The sequence below is a fragment of the Dendroctonus ponderosae genome, unplaced genomic scaffold (assembly GCF_020466585.1).
Source record: "Dendroctonus ponderosae isolate FM_Combo_2020 unplaced genomic scaffold, Dpon_F_20191213v2 Dpon_F_20191213_1, whole genome shotgun sequence".
Lineage (NCBI taxonomy): Eukaryota > Metazoa > Arthropoda > Insecta > Coleoptera > Curculionidae > Dendroctonus > Dendroctonus ponderosae.
The window spans coordinates 59,485,582-59,509,786 of record NW_026017110.1 but is presented as its reverse complement, the minus strand read 5'-3'; the positions used below and the strand labels follow the sequence as shown (position 1 = coordinate 59,509,786).

General features: G+C 34.8%; 1 protein-coding gene across 2 annotated transcripts in view; it reads left to right on the top strand.

Annotated features, from left to right (window-relative positions):
- The window catches only part of LOC109532851 (lachesin), a 61,084-nt gene extending 37,386 nt beyond the window's left edge, over positions 1 to 23,698 (top strand). Inside the window, exons 4-9 of one of the 2 annotated variants that reach the window (XM_019897917.2) lie at positions 7,738 to 7,850; positions 14,433 to 14,618; positions 14,681 to 15,008; positions 20,257 to 20,376; positions 20,459 to 20,629; positions 22,093 to 23,698. In XM_019897917.2, coding sequence (XP_019753476.1) covers positions 7,738 to 7,850; positions 14,433 to 14,618; positions 14,681 to 15,008; positions 20,257 to 20,376; positions 20,459 to 20,629; positions 22,093 to 22,313 — 1,139 coding nt within the window. In that variant the 3' untranslated portion in view covers positions 22,314 to 23,698. Of the gene's footprint in view, positions 1 to 7,737; positions 7,878 to 14,432; positions 14,619 to 14,680; positions 15,009 to 20,256; positions 20,377 to 20,458; positions 20,630 to 22,092 lie in introns of both variants that reach the window. The other variant, XM_048670765.1, reaches the window with a different exon arrangement.
- The last annotated feature ends 507 nt before the right edge of the window (positions 23,699 to 24,205 follow it).

Sequence of the window (24,205 nt, the reverse complement as noted above, 5' to 3'; positions counted from 1 at the left end):
CGTCAAGGTAATTTTTCAAATTAATTTCTTTTCTAATTGGAATTTTCTCTTACAGCTTGAGCCTAAGTGTGTCGCAGGATACCCTCTAGGTGATAATTCTTGATTGCTTTTTGATAAATAATTCGTTCTTATTGCGAAATAGGAGCACTATTTATCAATATGTAATAGAAGACGTGAGGAAATTCTGTTTTTTTTAAGACAAAAATTTTTGACGCGAAATACCCAACAAGAAGTTTGTAAAAAAATGAATCCGCCTCAACAATATAGAACTTATCCATAAACTATTCTTGTACGTTTTCAAACATTTTCGGATTTAGAGCACGCACTTATTTTCGTATCCTCCCTTCCAACGTCTGCAGAACTTTTGGTCTATTAACAAATGGTCTCGATCCATAAAGTCCATAAAAAAATCTATCCGAGTTACGTCTGGCGATCTAGGAGGCCATTCAATAGGTCCTACCTTCCTATCACCGATTGGGAAAGGTTTCATTTGAAAATCAGTTTTCCGTCAAACGACTCTAATGGATTCATAAATGAGAGATCAAAATCAAAGGAGATTCGGTGGCTCAAAGTGTCCTCTGCAGCTCCACAGGTTTTACCGCTAATACTTTTTCCGTTGATCTGGTATGCAACATCCAATGTTAAGGTCTACGAAGTCGCTCAGTTTGAGAAGCAAAGTTTTCTTATAAATGCATGTAAATGCGGAAGATGTATATGAAAAGTTTGGTATGAGTGAGGGGCTGTTTTCGGTAGTAAAGCAATTTTGTGCTCGATTGAGCCGACAAGTGAAAGAACAATTCTCAAGCACGGTCCAGATCGGCGAACATTTGTCAACAAGACCGGTCGGTAAAACGCGGGTTGTCCATTCGATATGTCATCATGGCAATCACACCCCGAGCGCCAATCATTCTCCCATGGCTTCGAAATTGAAAAAGCGCGAGAGTCACGTTGGCAATAAAGCCGACAGAGTGGCCGTCGGCCGTCGGCCGTCAGTACGCGTTCCCTGCGTTTATCACGATAACGTTAAGGTCAAGCTGCCCACGTTTCCACCCTCTTTCATACACTTTGAATCATATCCCCAAAAGATTAACTAGGACTAGCGAGCGGCGCCCCGTTTGCAAAGGGCACACTCAGTGCGACAACCTTTATCGTCAGCTTGCCCACCCCGACGATTTTATGTCTTTTCTTATTGGATTCCATAGTCACTGCTTACTTTGCTTCGGATTCGCCAAATTTTTCACTTACCATACTATTTCTCCGTTCGCTTCCTCACAGGGACCATTGGTGACCATTTTCTTCCATTCCAGCAGATAGTACCTCTCCTCTTTCTCCCTCAATGGTGTCTCCTCCAAAAGTCACTTCATTCACTGCTGCAGCCTGTTATCGAAAATGTGGATTCACCTACTTTTTCCATTTCAACAACACTGGTCCCTGGAACAAAATTTTAGGATGTTACTCTATACTTAAGAAAATGCCCTTTCTTTCTTGAATTGTTCTTATCTACTCGTCATATTTAGCTGCATTAGAAAAGTAAAAAGTGAAAGAAAAAAAATATCCATACTCGCAGGTAACTATCCATAATTTTTTATTCATTTTTTAAATTCCTTCAAATAATCACAATATGTAGATACTGAATAGCGTATGTGTCTGTACAAAACTGCATCTTCATTGACTGTTTACTTCTGGCTTCGTTCTTTTTGTCATTCCCTAACTTCTACCTTTATCAATTTTCGAAACGTGCAGTTCGGTAAACTAAACTCATTTAGTAACCAGGAAAATTTCCAAAACAAAAAATAAACGTTTTATAGCACTTGATAATTAAAATCAGGAATGTTTAATCTGAAGCAAAAGCACAATGGCTAGTAAAGATTCTGTTTGTAGTTATTTTCCAGTTTCTTAGTTAATTAAGTTTAATGCGGTTATTTCTATTTTAAAGTTATAACATAGTTTGCATATTCCCGGGAACTTATTGGGCAAAGCTTGCCCGCTTTGCTCTGCTGCTCATAGTATGAAGAATCCAACTGATGCTAAATTAATCTTAACTGCGGGGCATTCATTTAGGCAGAGGGTCGGCTCGTGGAGCTTTTTCTTGTCGTGAATTTCTTTGAGGAATATACAATCCCTTATTTATACAAGAGATATAATCCCTTATGTATGCACAATAAACATTACACTTTTCTTTCTGAATCCACCTCTTCTTATGGGAAAAAAATTTACAAGTGTATTTTTGAGCTCAATGGATTGTTTCCGACCTCAGAAGTTCCCAATATGCATATATGCAGTGGGTTTATAATAAGGAAGATATTGACCGTTAAACATCGTCACTATTCAAAAACGACTCAAAATAGGCAAAAATTATTCATTATTTCTAAACTGAAACTTCTAGCGTGTTTTCATCGAGTCCGTTGCATTTCTAGATTGTTTGAAAATAAAATCGAATTCAAGGCATTTTGAGATAATAGTAATTTAATTAAGATAGATAAGTAATAATAATTTTTCAAAAAATCGACAGTCACACTTTGAAAAATTTCGGTCAAAATTGAAAATGTTACATGTGTAATTTTTCAGTTCAATCGATTCCTTTCGACGTAAGAAACTTCCGAATATGAATATGTAAAAGGATTGGGTCAATCTTAAATACAGATCGTCGATTAAATATCTCGAACCCACCAAAATTGATTAAAATGGGCCAAAAATGTCGTTCAATGCATTGCGTTTCAGTCCATTGGATTTCTGGCTTCCTGGATACGGAAATGATGTAAAGTTCAAGGCAGTTTGAGAAAATTGATATATTTATTTTCAAAAAATCGAATCTACCCTCAGACAAATTTCGGTCAAAATGGAAACTTTCACATGCGAATTTTTGCACCTCAATCGATTCAATTGACGTAAAAAGCTACACAACATGAATATATAAAGGGTTTGGGTCAATACTAAAGAAGATACCGTCGTTTAAAGATCGTGAACCGTCAAAAATTTTTGGCTTCCTTGAGAAGAAAATAAGACATAACTCGCGGCATTTTGAGAAAAGTAAGGTTTCCAAATAAAGTCGACCCCTACTCTTAGCAAAATTTAGGTCAAAACTAAAAATTTCACATGCGAGTTTCTTCAGCTCAATCGATTCCTTTCGACGTAAGGAACGGAAGGCATCGTCGGTTAAAAATAATGAATCTTCAAAAATTGCTTAGTTATATAAATGTATATCTTGTATACGAGAGATAGTTCCCGAATCCTTGCCCTATTCACCTGCCTATAGAATTACAACTCTTGTAGAGAAACTTCACTGAAGATTACCTTTTCACTCCACTGGATAGTAGACTTAAGTAATTGTTTTAGCTTAAAATCAGCAATATTGTTATGGGCAGTGATACTTTTGAGATATGTAACTTTGCGGCTCTAATAGCCTAAAGACATCGAACTTTAATCCGACCCTGCGGATGTCTACCACGATCTCTGTGGATGACATCAGAGCAACATTGCGGCGAACCGCCTGTGTCATTTTCACGAGCTCATTTTCTTGCCCTCAGCCTGCCCCCAAATCACCCCAACGAAGCCACAAAACAAACATAATTAATTAAGAAAAAGTATCCAACTTCAAAAAAGTTTTAATGTCATGGCTTTCAATTATGTGGGAGTCTTTTTAAACATAACTATAATGTTTAGTGCCGATACAGGCTTATAGGGCCAACTTCAAAAAGTGTTTTCGATAGTTAGTGTTTATGTGTTAACGATAGATCAAATAACAATCCATACAATATGAATAAACCTTGAGAGGTTTTGTTGCCCAGTTTGACGAATTTCAGCTTGAATAACAGGATAATTCATTAAACAGTGAATAATTCATGGTTAAAATAATTACAGCATTGCGTTCGTTCTGCAATTTGTAAAACAAACGATAAATAAAATTCCTTGTGGGCACTCGAATGGCACGTATTACTATCCTTTCCCCCGTACGTTGATTTAAACTGCATTTATGGCTTTGTAATCAACCAAACGAATTTAAACCATTGGTTTTGGATCTAGAAAAATTGATAACATTTAAATCTTGTCACAATAGAAAGAAAATGCGTTGGCGTATTTGCTGAAGGCAATGCATTATTGCGCTTGCTAAATAAATATTTTTTGAAAAACGCGGCTCGCTTCAGCCCTTGAAAAAGTATACATACAAAAAATAATTAATTCCGCTTACTGGATTGGTTGCGGCGTTAAATGACACTATTTGGAAAATATGTTTGCCCGGTAGATTTTACCTATTTCAGTTAATCAGTAAATGTGGTACAAATTATAACATCAAAAGTTACTTCCGTGCATTTAGTTTACATTCTATTATACAAATTGCCACAACTTAGCCGCGCTTTGCTGGTAATTTTCACAATTTTTGAAGTGATAAATTTTGTTGCTTTTGTTGGCGATCAACTTTTAAATCTTCATTAGTAATGCATTATCAGTCGATTAAGTAGAAATAGCTAATGTTTCAATTTATTTCCCTAAACTGGTTTTTACTAAGCGGTTTTCTATCATTGGTCTATATAAAAGGACCTCATTGGGCGATAGTATCCAACAGCATGCGAAACTTCGCTTTTTAAAATACAGCTGGAAATCATCAAACCTTTTTGGAATAATCCAAATATATAACCACTCCAACTTCTTACAAGCTAGTGTAGGTTTAGCTATAATGGAATTAAATTTGTTATTCTAAATGACCCTTCAATATTTATCGCCCACTCATCTTAAGAGATGATTCCTAAGTTTCCTGCCTGGAATTGCATACTTCCGAAAAGGATATACCCAATATAAATACAAATTTTACGTTCAAATAAAGGAAATAACGGGAAATGCCCATCTCGAGACAAGGGAGCGGTAAAGAGAAAACAGAACTGTTCCAGACCTAATGGTGCGTTTTAATCGTACGCAGGTTAAACGTCTGCTTGTGGAGCTTCTTGTTGGCAATTTATGTTTAGTTAAACTGAAGTACATATAATTTGAACGTGACTTTTCTAAAACATTATGGTGTGCAAGGAGGATGCATCATACGTCAACGGAAAATAGATATCATTCCGGGCAGTAGTGTAACTTTCAAAAGATATGCGAAACTATGTAATAACTTTAAAATAGAAGCAAAGCAAATATTGTAGGAAACATCTCGTGCTGCTCCAAACAACAGTCAGGATGAAAGTGACAGGAGCCGGGCTTAACGTCAAACCAAACAATATTAAACTAAACTTTTCCTCTTAGGCAACGAGCCTGTAAAACCTGCTCTAGTCAAACTTTTCACGTCTAAGTTTTTCCTTCGACAAACTCCGAAGGCTCGCTCTGCTTGCCTCCCAGTACACCAAAGAAATTATAATATTGATGCCTTTTCTCTCTACTTTTGCCTAAATTCATGTAAACGTCTTCCGGACAGTAAGCCGGCTTAAATTGTCTTGCAAGGCTTTCGAGTCACCTGTAAATGCCTTCGACTTTCTAAATTATATTATTTTCATTTCGCCATTTCAACAATAAACTTTGAACTGGACATCATCCAATGTGCAAACTTGTAATCAATTGATATCATATCAAATCTTTTATAAACCATAAAGTGCATTATGCTTCAAAGTTAATATATACTATTCTATAAAATCGGACCCAAAGTTCGACTTACAACTTAACAAATTTTGCTGATTGTTTAATTTGGTGTGTGTACTTTGATATAGATAAGCCTTTCCAGGTACTGTTTTGGTGCCCTACGTTTGCAACATTCAGTAGATTGGACCAAAAATGGGGCTTTTCTCCAACATTTGATACTCAAACATCGATATCTCTAGAGCTCAACCAGTAGTTTTCGAACCAAGAAGCTCTTTATTATATAGGGTGTTCCGTACGCAAATGATCAAAAGGGTACCTACTACTGGGAAGAAGACAACGTCCCCGCCAGCTTTAATTTTTTTCATGTCGTTCTTCTTTCCTATTGGTTGTCAAAGTTACGTTTCGTTATTTCGTTAATCAGACGATGGATTTTAATGAAATCTGCTCTGAATTTGYTTTATTAATAAAATAATTCAAATTGCGTAAACGCGTACGYTTTCACGCAAGTTGACTTCGCAAAATCCTAATACTTTGACCATGTCGGTCACTTCTTCATTAGAAAAGGTCATTGGAAACGAATTTGTGAGATTGATTGACAATTAATTTTTGCCTCGTATCACGATATTTGCAGTTATTTTCTAACAGTGTTAAGTAGCAAWAAAACATAATTTTTTTCCGCRAAAACTATGAAAGCTACAAGATTTTACAAAGAGCACAAAATTGTGGAGAAATGATTAGTGCATCAACCAAAAAATGAGTTGATTTCATCCACCAAATAAAAAGTTCTGCTAGTTTTTGTACCACGTCACTCAAGAATTCACCACTTGTCCAAAACGGATGTACTCGAYTGTCTCATCAAAATATGRGTCTCACATAAGCACACAAATAACTAAAATTAATAAAATAAGCATAACAAATTCACARCKAGTTTTACCCTCATTCTCCYRATATTTCAAAAAATACCATTTTTTTSAAGAACTTTGACCGTCAATWGCAGMGGAGCCAGACATTTTTTGYTAATAAAAGTTAGGTCAGATCGTCTTCTTTTGATGCAAMGMATATCGCTTTGATCATGTGTATCCTTTTGATCATGTGCTTACGYGACAYMYATATTATATATAGGKTGTGTATAGTACATATATAGAGTGTATGYGGTCRGATGAATATTGAAGCCGCCTAAAATAGGACATATTCAGTTTTATCKGATCAGAAGAGTCAAAAATTCATATGCGTGTTTTTCGAACTCAATTAATGCATTTTAGCGGGTTTTCATTGTCGGTGAGTGTGTAGGTATTTCAACTTGATATAAACCATGTTTTGATTAGTGTTATTTGTTATTACATTAAAAAGTTGCTGGAATAAAACAACCATCTTTCTGTAAGTCGGAAAGTGTCTCTCTGTCTTGCACTTACTGCATATAAACTTGTGCTATGTATAACAAATGTATTACCTTGCTACTGCCATTTTATGGCCTGTGACAAAGTTCTACGCCAAATTGCTGTCGGTAAAAATAATAGAGCTCTGTCGGTACAAACACGAAGTGCTGTAGGACTAGCAAAAATTATAGTCATGTGAGCTTAAGCGATTTAGATAGATTCAATTAGAGTGGAGATTCTACTGAGTTAGTGAGAAGTAAAAACGCAAGTATATAAATAAATTTTACTTGGCATAATCAGAAAAAAACATTTCCAGCGATTCATAAAACGCAATAAACTCTCGGAAGTTTCGTGCAAGTTATAAATTGTTGCACGCGGAATGCAAGAGGCCATTTCCTTCCACGACTTCTTACAAGCTGCCGTTTATCATCTAATATAGAAAGTATAAGTAAACATTTTTACTTTCTGTGTACTCGGTGTTAGCAATGCAAACAGGCATGCTGTTGGAACTGTTATTGTAAAGTATAATGGCACAAGTATCGCTGCTACCTTCCCTCTTCGACGTCTTCCTAATTAAATTTGACAAATTAAACAAAAACATTTTTCAGGAAAAACTTAGATGGCATTTGCAGAATAAAGCGAAAGTTCCCGGATGTTTTCTACGTCTTTTCTTTATACTCTCATTCTCTTCGTTATTATAAGATGCTTTATTTAAAGAGGTTAATAATCTTCAAACGTTTTAAATTTGCACAATTTGCATCTGAAGTACTGTTTATTATACTTTCCTTTTTTTCAGACGTAGCGTTCGGTTTGGTGCCCGATTTTCTGTTTCCTTTAGCAAACCTGACAGTACCTCAAGGTCGAGACGCCATATTCACCTGTGTTGTTAACAATTTGGGAGGATACAGGGTGAGTGGGGATTCAGCAACCGCCAGGGTGTGTATCTTTTCAATATATTTATTCATGCACCAACGCGCAACTGGCCAATATTCTCTAAACCTGGCTGTTTAAACAGTAACTTGATGAGTCTCAAAAACATGTTAATCAGTTTACCAAATTACTGTTTGAATCACGGGTTGGCCAATCCGCGCTGAGCTCCAAGCACTGAAGCACCGATGCACTGCACCAGCACTGAGCACGTAATTAAATCAGCACCATTGCACCAATTTACTATATAAATTAGCGTTTTACAGTTTGAGTTCATATTGTCAAATCTTTCTTCTTACGGAAAACTTCCCGCTAGGGTCAACTATCAGCTTCTGCTATAGGCAACTTTCCAGAAACCCATGAAATTGGAACATGTTAATGAAAATTGCATGGAAAGACTTACAAATCGGAAAATGTTGCAACTTTATAAATGCGTCATTAACATTCAAACCCGAAACCGGTTTTGAGTCTACTAACTCCCGTCAACTGGATTTAACTTTCGATTTGCCTGGAGTCAGAGAAATAACTAATCCATCGCCATTAAAGTAAAACAGTTAATGTACTGTTTGGTTGCCGGATCATGCATTCTGCTATTATGTAAGCACATTTTCTTCCAAATATTGGCGCAAAACATCAAATAGGTGATGTTTCCATGCGATTATCATTAACTGGTTTTGTGGTATTTTACGAAAGGGTTTGCAATTGTCGATTTTATAAAACTCTGGCGCTATCGTTATCAATTTAGGCAGTAAAGCGGGAAAATGTGTTAATTTTGGACGAAGGAATCCTATAAATAGCTAATTTGTAAAATTCCTCATTACCATGCAAATTTCCATCAAGGAAAAGTTAGCAAATTATTCACTTTTCCTTTTTTATTAGCACTCTAATGACTGTTTTGATATTTTTGCATGTTCGAATAATAGTGAAGGCACCGCAACATAATCGACTTTAAAATACTCTTTTAGTACGCAACTAGCTCTAGGAATTTGAAGAAAACAAAATTTTGTACATTCAAAATGTCTTGCGTCTCTATATTACCAATTCGAGTGTGCAAAAGTTAATCATCACCGGTCCTATAAGTTCCTGTAAGGTATTTTTAATTAAGAAAGCTTTATAAGGAAACATTTATAAGGAAAAAAAGATGGATTGAGTTGCCTAAAAGAAATCGAATTTCAATATCAAAGTTCTTTCTTATCAGTATCTATTCGGTCATGTAAAAAGTGCATATGCCAGAACTCAATTACAGAAGCTGTCAGCTGGTATATTTGTTATCTCTGCACCAACTGACAGCCTGTTATGACCCCGCAAAATTCTTTGCATGTTATTTATAGAATATTTATATGAAAATTGTATTATGAGCATTAGCCTGAATTCGATAATCTGGGGGACATTACAAGTTAATAGAAAGTAGATAAACTTATAGTTTATTTCTCTTTAGCTTCTACCTAGGTCATCTTTGAATGTACTCAACTTTAAGGCATTCACTGTAGTGACAGTAGCAGTATCAGTAGAACTAGTTGCCGTCAGTTCTGGCACTATTAATAAACCCGTTTTGTGAAAAATTTATAAACTTTTCAACTAAGAACTCAAGGGTGTGAGAGAGGATAACCTTATTTTCAAAGTTTTAAGAGTTTTCTTGCGTTATAAAAACCTGGGAAATAATTAAAGAATGAAATAAGTATACCGAAAAGTTTTAAAGAGTTTGAAATTAAATAGTGCAGCATGAGACGTTTTATGTGTAAATTATTTTCAAACAGCAGCAAATATTTAATAAGTGTAGTTATTCATTGTCTTGTTGTTTAATTTTATTATCCTTTTGACTGTCTTGATATTATACGGCATCCCTATTTAAAGATTCTGTTTTCTTTTTATTGTAGGGAGTAGGATTAACACCAACCGGGGTAAGTTTCCCCCTGTTTCATTATTAAAACTTAAATTCCTGCAACCTAGATATGTTATCTTAGATCATATCGCCCAGCTACTTATGTGTATATAATGTTTTTGTCTAATTTACAGGGCGAGTTTTTTAAACTGTTACAAGACAATGTCACAGAAACGGTTTATAATATATTTATAAAAACTTGGGAAAGTGGGAAATGGGTAGAAGGACACGTTTTAACATATGTGCAATTTTTGTACTACGCTCAATTTGAGAAATAAAGGGAACTTTCTAATTTAAAATATGTTTTTTATTGTAAAATTATTTAAAAATATGACCTACGACGTAAAAAATACAAATTAGTTAATTGAACAATCTTAATAGTTGTGGTTATTAATAATATTCAACTATGTTTCAAAATGCCTGCTTTCAACTTCCAAACACTTTACTACTCTTTTACCAAAAGAATTTCGCACTCGTGCTAACATTTCAGGTGTCACTAAAAAGCAGGCAGAACTAATTATCTCCTTCTTATTTTCTAAGGTTTTGCGTGAAGGCGCCATCACTTTACCTTTAAAAAAACTTCATAAAAATTCAGAGGAGTCAGATCTGGAGATCGGGCCACGAGGACCAATCCATCTGTTTGGAAATATTTTTTGGAGACAACAAATTGTCGATAACTGTGTAACCAGAGAAGAAATTCATGCAAAAACACACATACGTAGTTTCTCATGCAGAACCAAAATCGCAATAAAAAAAAAATATATCATTCTATCGCAATTTCCAAAGCTCTTTCTGCATCTCAAAGACGTCGCTTAGCTTATAAGTAAATTTGAAACCGTTTCTGTGGTAAAGCCTTGTAATACTTAAAAAAATTTTCACTGTATAAGAGCATAAATAATCAGCTGAAACATGAATACGTACCTAAATGTAAATATACTTTAACGCAACTCCTGAAGTTCCTTAGTAAGCAATAAAAATATATCAATACAATATTTGCCTTTCAACGTGCCCATATAATTTTGATTCCATTATTGGGACTACATATTTGAAATAGTAAATAAACAAATATCCACTTGTACCAGGGAATTCGAGTCAAATAAGGGGGCATTCCCATAACATTGCAGTTAGAGCACGAAAATTATTGTATTATTATTATTATTATTATTATCAACAAAACATATTTTCAATTTATTATTGCGAATTGAATTCCCCGAATATCACAATTGAATCGTTGGATAACAGTTTTTACTCTCCATGGGGTTCTTTTAATTAACACGATTTTTACTATTGAATCGTTCTGTGAGGGAGGGTTAAGGTAAACATATATCGTAGGCGTCCTCAAAAGTTTCCAATACATAATTTTTATAGTAGGCAAAGAAAGCAATCGACTTTTATTTGAATTAATTTTAATGTCACAGTTGAAGTAAAAAATTGTCACGTTCTACTGGGGCCCTTTGAAAGACGTTTTTAATTGCGGAGAATGGTGGGAAAAATAATATCGCGATTGAAATATTCTAAAAGAACTCGGTATCAGAATCACAGATTAACAAAGCCTCTTTCAGCGTCACAAACCCCTGGATACGCATTTTTTCATATGTCAATAAAAAGAACTGGATAAAGTTCCTTTCCTTTGAAACAAATAAATTGCCGCAATGGGACTTAAGAAACCTGCCGCCTGAATCATTGATAGGCTCAAAATGAGGGTATAATTTTCAGGTCATTTTCGTCTAAATGTATGCTTTTAAAGATATAAGAACTGAACATCGATAACAAGGAAATTTGCTGCATTTACTGGGTTCTACCACATTAGCACTATTGATTTTTTGACTTCAAATGTGATAATATGTCTATATGAATGTCAGAAAAAGGGCTTTGAAATATCGCCTCATACCCACTGAACCTCTACCAGTGTTTGGTTACACCATGTTCATTTTGTTGCTAATAATTAAAAATCTGTTACGTCTGAATACTTCGTGAGTCATTTAGTGAAGTTGAGCTTGATTAGATTTGAATTTTTGTCTGTGCGAAAACAAGAAAAACACCTAAGCTGGAAAGGAAATTCCTATAAAACAATTGTGAGACGAGCAATGTGGTGTGCACGCGCGCAGCAATCTCAGATTTCAGCGGCATGCTACCCTAGGCTATAACCCAGATGGGACAATAGCTGTAAAATTGAAACTTAATGAGGTGTGAACAGTTTAAATTGATATTTAAAAGAACCGAGATAACCTAGACTTGAACGGCAATCTGATTTAAGAAACATTCTTTTCTATAATGACTGCAGTCTAAACTTTTTGTTATGCAAATCAATGATTCACTAAATTGTTGTAATGGCATGTCGGTTCTTTTACAGTTTCATCGCTTTAAATTTAATGAAACTAACTATCTTTTATGAGTAGGGCACATAAGGAATTGAGCTTATTTTGTGCTGGGTTATTCTGCACTAAGTGAGCGTGTGCAATCGTAAACCGTTGAAAATAAGGCCCTGCACCACTGGAGCTAAATGTGCAGCAAGTTTACTTGTAATTTTAGTGCAGTTTCAATAAACTAAAAATAACAGCAAAGAAAGGCTAATAAAAAACCAAAAATAACATAGATGTGATCTTATTTGTGCCGCAAGGTAGCTATATCTGAAGTCATCTATATATGACGGGCATGAAGACTGAGCCAAAGGTCTAGCGACACGGGGCTTCCAACATAGCTTTCATATGTAAACAAGATTACCATTATTCACCTTCGATGTTTTTGGTCCGCTCTAGTCGACGACATTCTTACATGCGAGGATGAAATGTCAACTCAACTAAATATGCATGAGCTCTTTACCTTTTTGATACTCCTCGTCATATAAAGTTATTAATCAATGTAAGTGCCATTTACGCAATGGATTTAAAATGTATTCAAATGCCCTTTGCCTTTGCAAATTAAATTCCCGCACATTTTAACAATTTGTCGCAAAACAGACCAACAACCCCGAAAAGTTATGCCAGTTCAGTTCTCTTCCTAAAGGGGCGAGACTTATTAGGTGTCAATCTTTGTAAATAAATAAATAATAACACGGAACTCCCCGAAATTTGGTTTGCAAATCGCGCCCCAGAAAATATTTAAACCTTGAATTCAACTAGGGTGGACCATTACGGGCGGCTTTATTTAATTGCCCTTTAATCTCAAAAACCACTCTACAAATACACGCAAATGATCCAATGTTATGAAAGCTGCCGACAGAATTTGATTTAATAATCCGAAACTCCTTAAACTTTGTGACACTTTATGCGATGTTGAGATCAGATGGTATATCATTTCATTTTCCCAATTTCCTATCATAGTTGAGCTTAATGCTCCATCTATTTTAATAGAGGAATAAATCAAAATAATCGCTGTTACTAATCGAATAATCATTCGATTATGAACGATTCCCAAAACTAATAATTGTAGAATATTTCGTATTTCGTTTAGATCGAATAATTATTCAAATAATCCAAAACAAATGATGCGCAAAACTAATAATTATTTAATTCGTTTTGATCAATCGAAATAATGATTGAAATTGTTAATAATGAATAATACATGGTATTTGTAGTTAGATATTTTGTGAAATTGTAAATAGATTGTCTAACAAAACAAATTGCAATTGAGTCCGCCAGAAAACTTAAACATAGTATTGAAAATTACAAGATGATAGAAGTAGGTACATGCTGGTTTTTGGTAATTTGTTGGTTTTTGTATTTTATTCAAGTTTACTTTTTAATATTATAATTAAACTTCCAGCTATGGAACTTTATCTGGGGAGGTATTTTTACGGCACCTTTTCAGTAGCGCCAGCTTTCAATGCAATTTGTCTTACGCGTATTGAATTAATCAATTGGAGATAATCTTTTGGTTAATTTCCATTAGTGCGAGTAACATTTCCTTTTATAATTACTTTCCAACTCGAGAAGCAATTTTCTCTGTCCCAAACTAACACCAGAACGCAAAACAACAGCAACATCCATCACTGTATTATTTGTTATCGTTATACAGCCATTTAAAGACCACTTAAGAGTAATGGCAGTATTAATTTAGCCATTAAATATTGTGGCTGTGGCGTTTAACAATAATTTAACATATATGTGTTATAAAATAAAGTCCCTTCGCTTTAAAACTGTAGAAATATTTAAACGATATTTCATCACATGGCATTTTTGGTATAATGCGTTTTAATGACTATTTGCCCTCTCAGTTAAATTGTGTGTTGTGCATTTGGAATGCCATTCAAAAACATATTAATTTGATAAATAATTGTCACATTATGTGACAATTGTTGGATAAATTAATATGACACTGTGCAGTTGATTAAATTCGAATTCAACGCTGACCTCCTATTAGCGAATATTGTTTTAAATAATACAAATATTTTCGAATCATTGCCGCATTCCATATTTATTACATTTTTGATTCCGACCTATAAACATTTAATCAACTACAATCTGCCGCTAAGTTTCCTGATGAAGAAAGGTTTGACGATATCTGATTAGTGTTAGGTCAAGATACATTACATAACATGGCGCATGTTATAAATGAAACTCTGAAGAACTGTTGGTTTCATTTTGTTTACAATTTTAGCAATAAACATATATAAAGCGTTATATGCGCACCGTGGATAATCGAAGCTTAATACAATTATGTTCTATTGAATTATATCACAGGTTGCTTGGATTAAAGCTGACACCAAAGCGATATTGGCCATTCATGAGAGCGTCATAACCAACAACGCAAGATTGTCTGTGACACACAACGATTTTAACACATGGACACTCAATATTCGTAATGTTAAAAGGGAGGATAGAGGACAATATATGTGCCAAGTGAACACAGATCCTATGAAAATGCAGGTGAGCTCAAGGATTTAATGTATTGCTGATTAAAAGATTGGTGATCACTCGGTCTTTTCCAGACGGCTTTTTTGGAAGTTGTGATACCACCTGACATTATTTACGAAGAAACTTCCGGCGACATGATGGTACCCGAAGGAGGGTCCGTGAAACTTGTCTGCAAAGCTAACGGTTATCCGTCACCGAACATTACTTGGAAAAGAGAAGATTCTGGTTCAATTCTAGTTCGTGAGGGCTCTCACTCGAATCAAAAGGCACGTTTAACTTCGGTAGATGGAGAAGTTTTAAGCCTAAATAAAGTTACTCGGTCCGAAATGGGTGCCTACCTATGCATAGCGGCCAATGGGGTTCCACCCTCAGTAAGCAAACGAATGATGCTTCACGTCCATTGTAAGTACAATTTCACTAGTACTTATATACTATTTTTATCCTTATTTCCATGTTTCCACGAACTTTCCTGTTTACTGAATTTTCATACTTGAAGAACATTATATTTCCTTATACCGCCAATTTCCTACTATATCACGTTGTAGCAAGCGAATACATTTAAGAATATCACGTAGTTTATAAAGTTCTTTATCTCTCTTTGCCTCCACAGTGTGTATTGTTCAGTTCGGATTGATACATGTTGCAAAAATTGACAAAGGATTTTAGGATGAACAGGTAGGAAGGAATTCAACACTGTCAATAGCAAGAGCAATCGAATTTCAAGTGCGTGCCTTAAAATGGACTCTGTATTCTAAATATGAAATTCTATGGTTTTCAAGATCAAGTAAACTATTTCTAATAAATCGTTCTTTCCTTATTTTCAATCAATTTTTTTTGCGAAGATTTCCAACGAATATTTCGCAAGTTTATACAGATAAATTATCAGTAGGTACAGTTGCGTGGTAAAATATATTTATTGGTATAGTATTGAAGGCAATGAGAGACAATTGGTGAAATTGGCACTTATAGCTTTGGGGTTATTTGTTCCTCAATGGCATAGATTCGCTCATTAAAGCATGACCACAAGGGATGTATTAGGTTGATTGTTTTAGTGCAACTGGTAACTAATTTGGGTAGCTTAAGCGAGCGTGTTGGGTGCAAATTTGACGATTTTCAAATTCAAACCATAAAAAGTGCAATGTTTGAGCGATATGCTCCGTTCTGTGGCTAATTGGTTCGCATATTGAGCAAATACTTATTAAAAGTTGAACATCGGAGTACAGATTAATAATTCATTTGCACACACTTTGGCAAATCAGTTATAAAACCTCCACAATGGGGCTGGGCAATTGTTTTTAATTCATGTGTCATTTGCCAAAATAGACGCGTTGGGTCAAACAACAGCAGTTTACAATGAATGGCTAAACACGGCTGGTAACAGCACAACAGATTATAAATCCATCATTACAAAATAATATTTGCGTCTATTTTAATTATCGTTCTGTTTGCCGCACGGATCGCGATTAAAGTTATGTACCTTTTGATTTTAACTGTCAGTATTAGATAATTGTTTAGAATGATTACTATATTTTTTAATTCCGATTTATTCGGGTATGTAGGCGCTACCTACTAGGGGCCTGAATGAGAAGAATTATTAGGAGAAGAGAAACATATTAGCAAACTAAAAACACCCTCAAGCAGGATAATCATGAATATTCGATAAGAGAGTGAGTTGTGTTCAAGGTGGCAAAACTATTGGGGTTCTGAATAAAAACACCTTTCTTAGTCATCTTAATATTCCACTTGGTAGATCGATAGAAAAAAGCCTGTAAGACGTAGTTTAAAACGCTACATCTCAGCCGATCATTGAAATGAATAAATTGAAAGTAATGAAATAGGGGGCTTCAAAAAAAAATGATTGGGAAACGATCGAGACAAATTGATGAAAAATGGGAAATAGCGTATTATTCGGGCGCTGGCTGCTTTTTTATAGCACAAGTGGAAAATGAACGCGCCAAATGTTAAATGATATTCCTTTGGCCGAAGCCAGTGATTCATAACAATAATCCGATAAGGCTGCAAAGTGCTTAGAGTTGAATTAAAAATTCTCACGCTTTTTAATGGAGCACGACGAGTCCTGCCTTCAGCACCATAGTAACGTTTCTTAAGAGATGACTTTCAATTTCAGACTTTACATAATATATTTACAGAGCCCTTCGATTCAGCAGTCGGGTATGTAGCAGAAATTCATTCCCCCGGCGATAAAACTTTAGAGCGCAATCAAATTATTCACCATATTGTTGCTCGCCTAACAGAAACCGAAAACTGATAACAAGAGAGTCGAATTGATTGACTTCCCGAAAAGTAATCGACTTTTCTGAAATGGCCATCAATTGAAATTGTTTCCCAACTTTACAAATGCCATAATTGTCCAGTTCAGGAAATTTCGGATTACAATACTCATTCTATCAATACAACCACGAACAATGAAGTTTACCCCTTTTTTATTTACCTCTTATAATCACTCAATTTTTCATTTTCACTTGCTTCAACGGTCTTAAATACGTTTCAAGTCACTCTCATTCATTAATTTCAAAAGTACCCAACAATTGAGACATTTGTTCAAAGGAATTCATAGGCGTTACCAAAAATGCATGCACAAGTTGATGTAAAACACTTATAACAATAGTAAGACATTCTGCACTTGAGTGCATGAAGAATATCCATCTGCCTTGTACCATGTACATTGTTATACATTATCTGCCCCTACTCAAGCGGTGTTTTATTTTTATTTATCTCAATTAATTCCTTCATCATGCATACATTGACATATAGACATAACATTATCTAACAAGATGTAATTGTACCAGAATCAACACAGTGTTCCAGTTGCAGATCTGTCTCAAGCGTGTTCTACATTATGGAATTAGCTTGGCATACACCAGATTGCTTGTAGGATCTTTCCTCAATTGAGAATGTCGTGTTAGAAAATATTTGACTTGATGTTGAAAAATCGAGTAAACATACTTGGAAAGTGTCGTGTAAATAAAGAATTACACAGTTTGTACCCAAAAAACGTTTACCCCGTTATTCCAGTCAAACAACTACACAACAGAAATGTTTTTTATATAGGAAAATACTGGAACATACTAATAAATACGAGCATCAGGTTTGACAAATGACCAATGCGTATATAGATAGAATTAATTTTTCCATATCGGCTCTAAAATTACGGACGAAAATTCCCAAATATATGATGCAGTTCATTGTAATTGATTGTTTTCAAATTTTAAAGAATATGCGAATGTACAATTAATATAAATTAATTTTTTTAAGCACCAGGTTGACGTCAAAAAAAATAACAGGCAGATTAACGATCCATAATCCTCCTCTCAATTTTATTGTGAATGAACCAGTTCCATCATGAATGGAAAACAGTTAACACCAAGCATCAATTTCCTTGAAGTCCCTGTTGTTTTCATAATAGGAACACATTTTATGATACTTCTTTGTGCATAGTATGTGTTGCATTCTACGTGAGAGATTTCAAGCAAGAAAAAAATGCTCGTTAAACAAAGAACCAACAGAGTGAGTGTTTTGCGAAGAGGTGATACGTTTTATACATGGCAGTGCATAAAACGTGTCAGGAAATGATTGAAGTTGCCAACATTTGTATTTCTGGTTTCATTTATAATGAGCCATTGTGTACTTGGCGGAGAAATATTAGCCTACCCTATTGTGCATCCACGGGATGTATTCATATTCATATGCGCTTTTAAAAACAATCATTGCTCCCTACAGGTTGGGCATAACGAAATAAATGCCGTTGGGGAACAGTCTGTTTCATAGATCACCCAGATAGACTGACCATCAGACATTTTATCTGCTGAAGTAATGTAATTTACATTATAATTTTATTAGTTAGGCCAAAGGAAACCAATTGATGTAATCAGAGTTATGGATCATGCAGTTGAGTTTCGGCTAAGAATATGCGGCAAAGACCAATCTACTCTCATAGACAAAGACTTGAGTAATGTGAAATCAGTGCTTAAGATTTGGCACACCCCTTAATAGCGAAAATTTCCCCTTTTCTAAAGTCAAATAAAAGTTTAAAGTCGGCACTTTCTTTTGATGTGGATCGTAACGCCGTAACAATTCCTTTTAGCTTCATGATTAGGGGAAGCAAAACAAAAACACACATCACAACATCTTTTGAGTTTTTTTTATTAATTGGGGTTTAAAATGGCTTGCTTTGTGTATTCCGTTTGCGTCGGAGCTTGGTTTTATTTAGGGCCTTTAAAAAGAAATATAAATACCTTGAAGCTTAACACGTCGGGTGTACAAGACGCTCATTTATTAATAAAAAAATAACGTATTGAACAATTAGTCAATGTGTTTGATTTAGTAAATTGTCATTCAGTTCCACTGAAATTACTTTCTGGGACAAAAAAGGACTTTTGAACAAATAAGGGCGTTAAGGTGAAAAATTGGCCGCAAGAGATTTTTAATTGCTAAACTAGTCCAATTATACTGTTCTAGTGGGAATTGCGACTTTCTTACACAGTTTCCTCGTTGATAATGCGTCCTTCGACACATCAGGAGTTTAAATTGTTTTCATATCGTTCCCGAAAGCTCATAATAATGAAAACGTAATTTTCGTCTGCAAGTTTGTTTGTAGAAATACACGAATTCCCTTCATAAACGCTAAATATTTCGACAATTCATTAACGACAGTTGGAAATTTGGCGAGTGTCCGAGTCGAGGCACTTCATACATTTATTTATTTAATGTAATGCATAAATTACGGAGGGCCGTATCGCGTAAATTGCAAATATACATGTACAGAGCTACTGACAAACCAAAATTCGAACCGCGTGTCTGACACTCAACTATCAAGCATCGTCAAATAAAAATATTAATTTTGGATCTGCTGTAATATTTCGAATTGTTCTGACCATGACTTCTAAGTCTTTAATTTATGTATTTTTTTTTGAGAATAGTTGATGGATTAATAAGCCCACTTTGCAATTAATTTATCCCCGTGCAATCAAATTTTCCAGCTTTTCCCACGCTGTCTAGCGGGCAGAACATTTCGGAAGGGCAACCTAGAGCCAACTATTCAATATTTAAAGGTAAAAACCACATTTGATCCTTGTCATAGACCAACCCCCTTTGTATGAAATGTTATTAGTATATAAATATATTATATTAAGTACAGATACGTTCCCAATCCAGAAATTGTGATTCGTTCTAGTTTTAGAGAAAAAATCGGCTCAGTTCTTTTAAATTCATCAAGTCATTCCAATCTAAGAGGTAATCCGTGATGGCAAGCAGTTCTATTTCGCAAAGCAATTAATGGATGTAGGCACAGATTTTCCCCCTTTAAATAGTCTACCCCAATCATGTATGTTTCCGCTTGCCAATATCCAAGTGTTTTTGCTGTCAGAAGTCTATTGACTTTGACTCGTATAAATATATTTACCAGCAAAAATATAAATCCAATTTATTGGCTGTTGATAGTGAAAGCAAAAAAAAATGAATCAACTTTGACTAAATTTGCTGGTAAAAAGTATGTGCATTTGGGGGTAAAATTAGAAAGTCAAGTCTGTTAATTGAGTGTCGATAAGCGAGATCAGTGATGGTAAGAGCTTAAAGTAATATTATGCCACTGCTTGATTTTCTTGTGAACAAAGAGGATTTTTTATTTCAGTTCACCCTCTCATCCAAGTGCCGAATCAGTTAGTGGGAGCTCCTGTAAATACGAATGTTACTCTTCAGTGTCATGTAGAGGCATCCCCAAAGGCAATTAATTACTGGACTCGAGAAAGCGGTGAGTACATACATTTTACAAGGAAATAACCCGGCTACTTAGGATTGTTTTTAGTTTTAAGAACATTTTATTTACTTTGCAGGAGAAATGATCATATCCAACGACAAGTACTACATGACTGATATCGACAATTCTTACTACAGTACTCAGTTACAGCTCGTCATCAAGCGGATTCACAAATCGGACTTAGGCGGTTATAAATGCATCTCCAAAAATTCAATAGGCGATGCGGAGGGAAACATCCGACTTTACGGTAAGTGTATTTAAACAGTATTGATTTGACATAGGAAAATGAAAGGGAAGTTTAAACATCGATTTATTCGATTCAACAACCGAAAAAAGCTTCTTGAAATAAATTAATTTCAAAAAAATTTAAAACATTGGCAATCTCCAAAGAAGAGAATGGATACACGAAATGTTTGGCTTAGTTGAGTTTAATAAATTGTAATTGTTTCTATGTTAATTAAATGTAAAGCGCGAATTGATAAAATTGTAGGAAAATTCCCAAAATTCTTCAGAAGGAAAAGCGTTTATTCCACCGGTAAGCTGAATTCACAGTCAGATTTATAGGGTCGGAACTATGAAAAGTTGATGAGATTCCCGCTTCGAATTGGCGACAATAAAATAAAATTGGATTTTTTTGGAAAAGTTGAGAAAATTTCACTTACAACTGCTTTATGTATCGCAGGTTATCGATAGAATGCAGGGGCGGAGCCTCAACTTTTTCTAACTGCGATCAAATTTTAATCTTAAGTTTTCGTTTGAATATAAATCAACAATCGATGGACAGTTTAAATTCACTGATCGAACATTCGATGACTTTGAGGACATGCTCCGCTTCATGAAATCCCATTATGCCTTATCGCACAAGAAACATCAGTTATGATAAAATAATTGTGGTTCTTTGTACAATAGATATATTTAAGTCCTCGCCCCACTCCTGTATTCGCAGACAAAGAAAATCCCTTTACCAGTATTAATTTCGATTAGAAGAGTTTGGAAAAAAATTAGAACTCTTAATGGCACCAATGACAGGGTTTCGGAAAATTTTCCTGATCGACTCAGTAGGTATAATCTATTGGAGATTTATCGTGGAGATACTTAAACTTACAGAATACGATGGAAAGTTCTTTCACGGCCATGACGCTAATCGAAATAAGCAGTTTATGAAGTTGTAAAGACGAAAGAGAATATTGTAGCGAGCCATAAAAATAAAAAGACGAAGGCGTTGTATTGGTTTCAACTGATAATGGGGATGAGAAAAAGGGGAAACGGCAGAGATGGAATAGGAAAAATTCAATCTTCCTTCTTTTTTTTTATTTGGTGAAAATGTATGATGTGACTTAATAATTTGATGGAAGGCGTGCGTGATATCCGGCCGTTGAAAGGCATGGAGTGGATGCGCTATTTGGTTCCGATATGTTCTTATTATACGTAACAACTATGTTATTTATACAGAGTGATTCAACATTGACCTCATTCTTCTAGAGGGGTTCAATTTTTGTAAATTCTAAAACATTTTACTGTCAGCTCACCGAAGCGCCTTGCTAGTGAGAAGTTTGCTAATTTCGAACGAACATGTGTAGAATTTTTATGACCCAAAATCCGAAACACGGATGTTTTCAATTAATCCGTAGTAAGCGTCCAAATGAATAAAAACATGGATGTTTTCGGAAAGGAACAAGTGGGTTTTCTAAGATAATTATTCGGTTTCAGAAATGGAACTACAAGAGAAAGAAGAAACCAATGATTATGATTCACCAGATATAAACGAGGTAAATGAAAACTCGGAAAAGCGTCTTTATAACGATTTCCACGATCCATCCAGCAGAGAAGAAGAAAGTAATCTGGGGCTGAACGTGACAGTATCAAGTTCTTGTGTAATTAGTGTTAAAAAAGTGTATCTGGTGCTTCTCATAGTATGGCTTCAGATTTAACAAATATGAACCTGTAGGGATACAGTGTATAAAATATTGTGATATGTGCCAAATATTCGTGCTTCGCCCTAAGTTAACGCTGGATGTCAATGTACGGAAATTCGACTAAGAAGGGAATCCTTTTATAATATCTTGGCCACATATCAAGTAACGTTACAATTTGATGATAAGGTGAAGACTGCTCATATAGGCTAATCAACATATGCAACGCTTTCATTCACACTTCTCAGGTTTTTGTAGTAATGGGTAATTATTTTCATTAATTATTTTAATATCATCATTTTCGAGGCACAGTTTTTTGAAATTAATTAATTCTGTTACTACAAAAATTTTAAAAGAAGCGCGATAAAATTTAAAAGGCAGCCAGAAAATCACTTTCAGGTGTTAGCATCAGCAAGTGTATATAGGGTTCGGGAAAAGGCAACGTTTTTTAGAATCCATTATAAAAATTTCTTAGAGGGCTGTTTATTTAAAAGTCTTTTTTATAAACCTTGTAGCTCATGGGTGAGGTGGATCAAAATAAAACATTTTTGTAAGCCGACTCTTCGACAAGTTATTCATACCCCGAAGGATTTAGCACATTTTTCATCATTGAATGTAGGTTCAATGCATCTATATACGTACTCAGATCGGGTATACCTACGATTAAAGTTTTGTTGCAAAATGTTGAACTATGAAGTATTCAAATTAGCCAGATGTTTGCCTGGTGTATACAATTTTGTTTTTGAGGAAGGCGCTTCTTGTAAATACATTAATGCTTCCTTAAAGTTGTTGCTTTAGAAAATTGCCTGTAAATATGTTTTGAAAGTGCTCACGGAATACGCTTATGGTTGAAATGTTTGCAGTCATCCTCATGCTTATATAAAATACGCCGCGCTTGCGGAAGTGAATCACAATAAACCGAACAATAAATTTGTCAAAAACTCGGCTTGCTTAAAAAGTTGTTTTCTCTTTTCTTTTGAGCTGCCAAATCAAAAATCTACAAGTTCTCTCCTCGAGCCGTATACATGCCACTTCTAATCCTAACTATTAAAAAACATTTCTTTTTGCGGATTTCTAGATTTCTGTACCATAAAAACATTTTATTGTAGGATTAGCGAAATCGAATAAATCAATTAAATACGTGTTAAGAATATTCGTTGCTGCAAATAGTTGAATGTGCGTTGGACTTATTTGTTATTAAAAGAGAGTTAAACTATGTACTTATATAAATCGTATAAGCAACCAATAAAATTTAAAGAGATATTAAACTACTTTAGCTCTCTAACTTTTGTTATGTCTGGGGTCTTAATTGTCTGTTAACTGTTTCTAATAAATTCATTGCGACATGTTTTACTTTAGCTGAAAAGAAATGTTTATATATACATACGATATGTCTAAGCAAATAAAGTTATTTTAAATCTGCGACATTTGGTTTTCATAAAATTTCTACCGCTTCCTGCTATTTCTATCACATAAATTCGTTAGTGATCATACATGTGCTTTTCTTGGTCTGAATGAAGAGGAATTGAGTAAGGTAAGTATGTTATTTAGAAATAGCTTTATCATCTAACTACTCTAAAAAATCAAGGAAGGATTTATTTTCCTGCTATAGTTCACAGAAAAAAAAAACATTTTTTTGTTATTACTGGAATGAGCTTCGTCCAATTTTTCCTTTATTTTAATTCATTAAATCTGATGTTAGTGAACTAAACAGCACAGCTGTTTGGGCTGTAATGAGAAACCTGATCCGAAATAAAAGTTTTTCTTACAACAATGATAAATTGCCGCAGAATATAGACAATTAAGTGGGCATTTTACGCTACACTAATCTTTTCAGGCCTGCCGAAGCGAAATGTTATAACGAAATTTGTCCGTTTGCGTGAAAAATTGGAACATGTCGAGTGATAGTA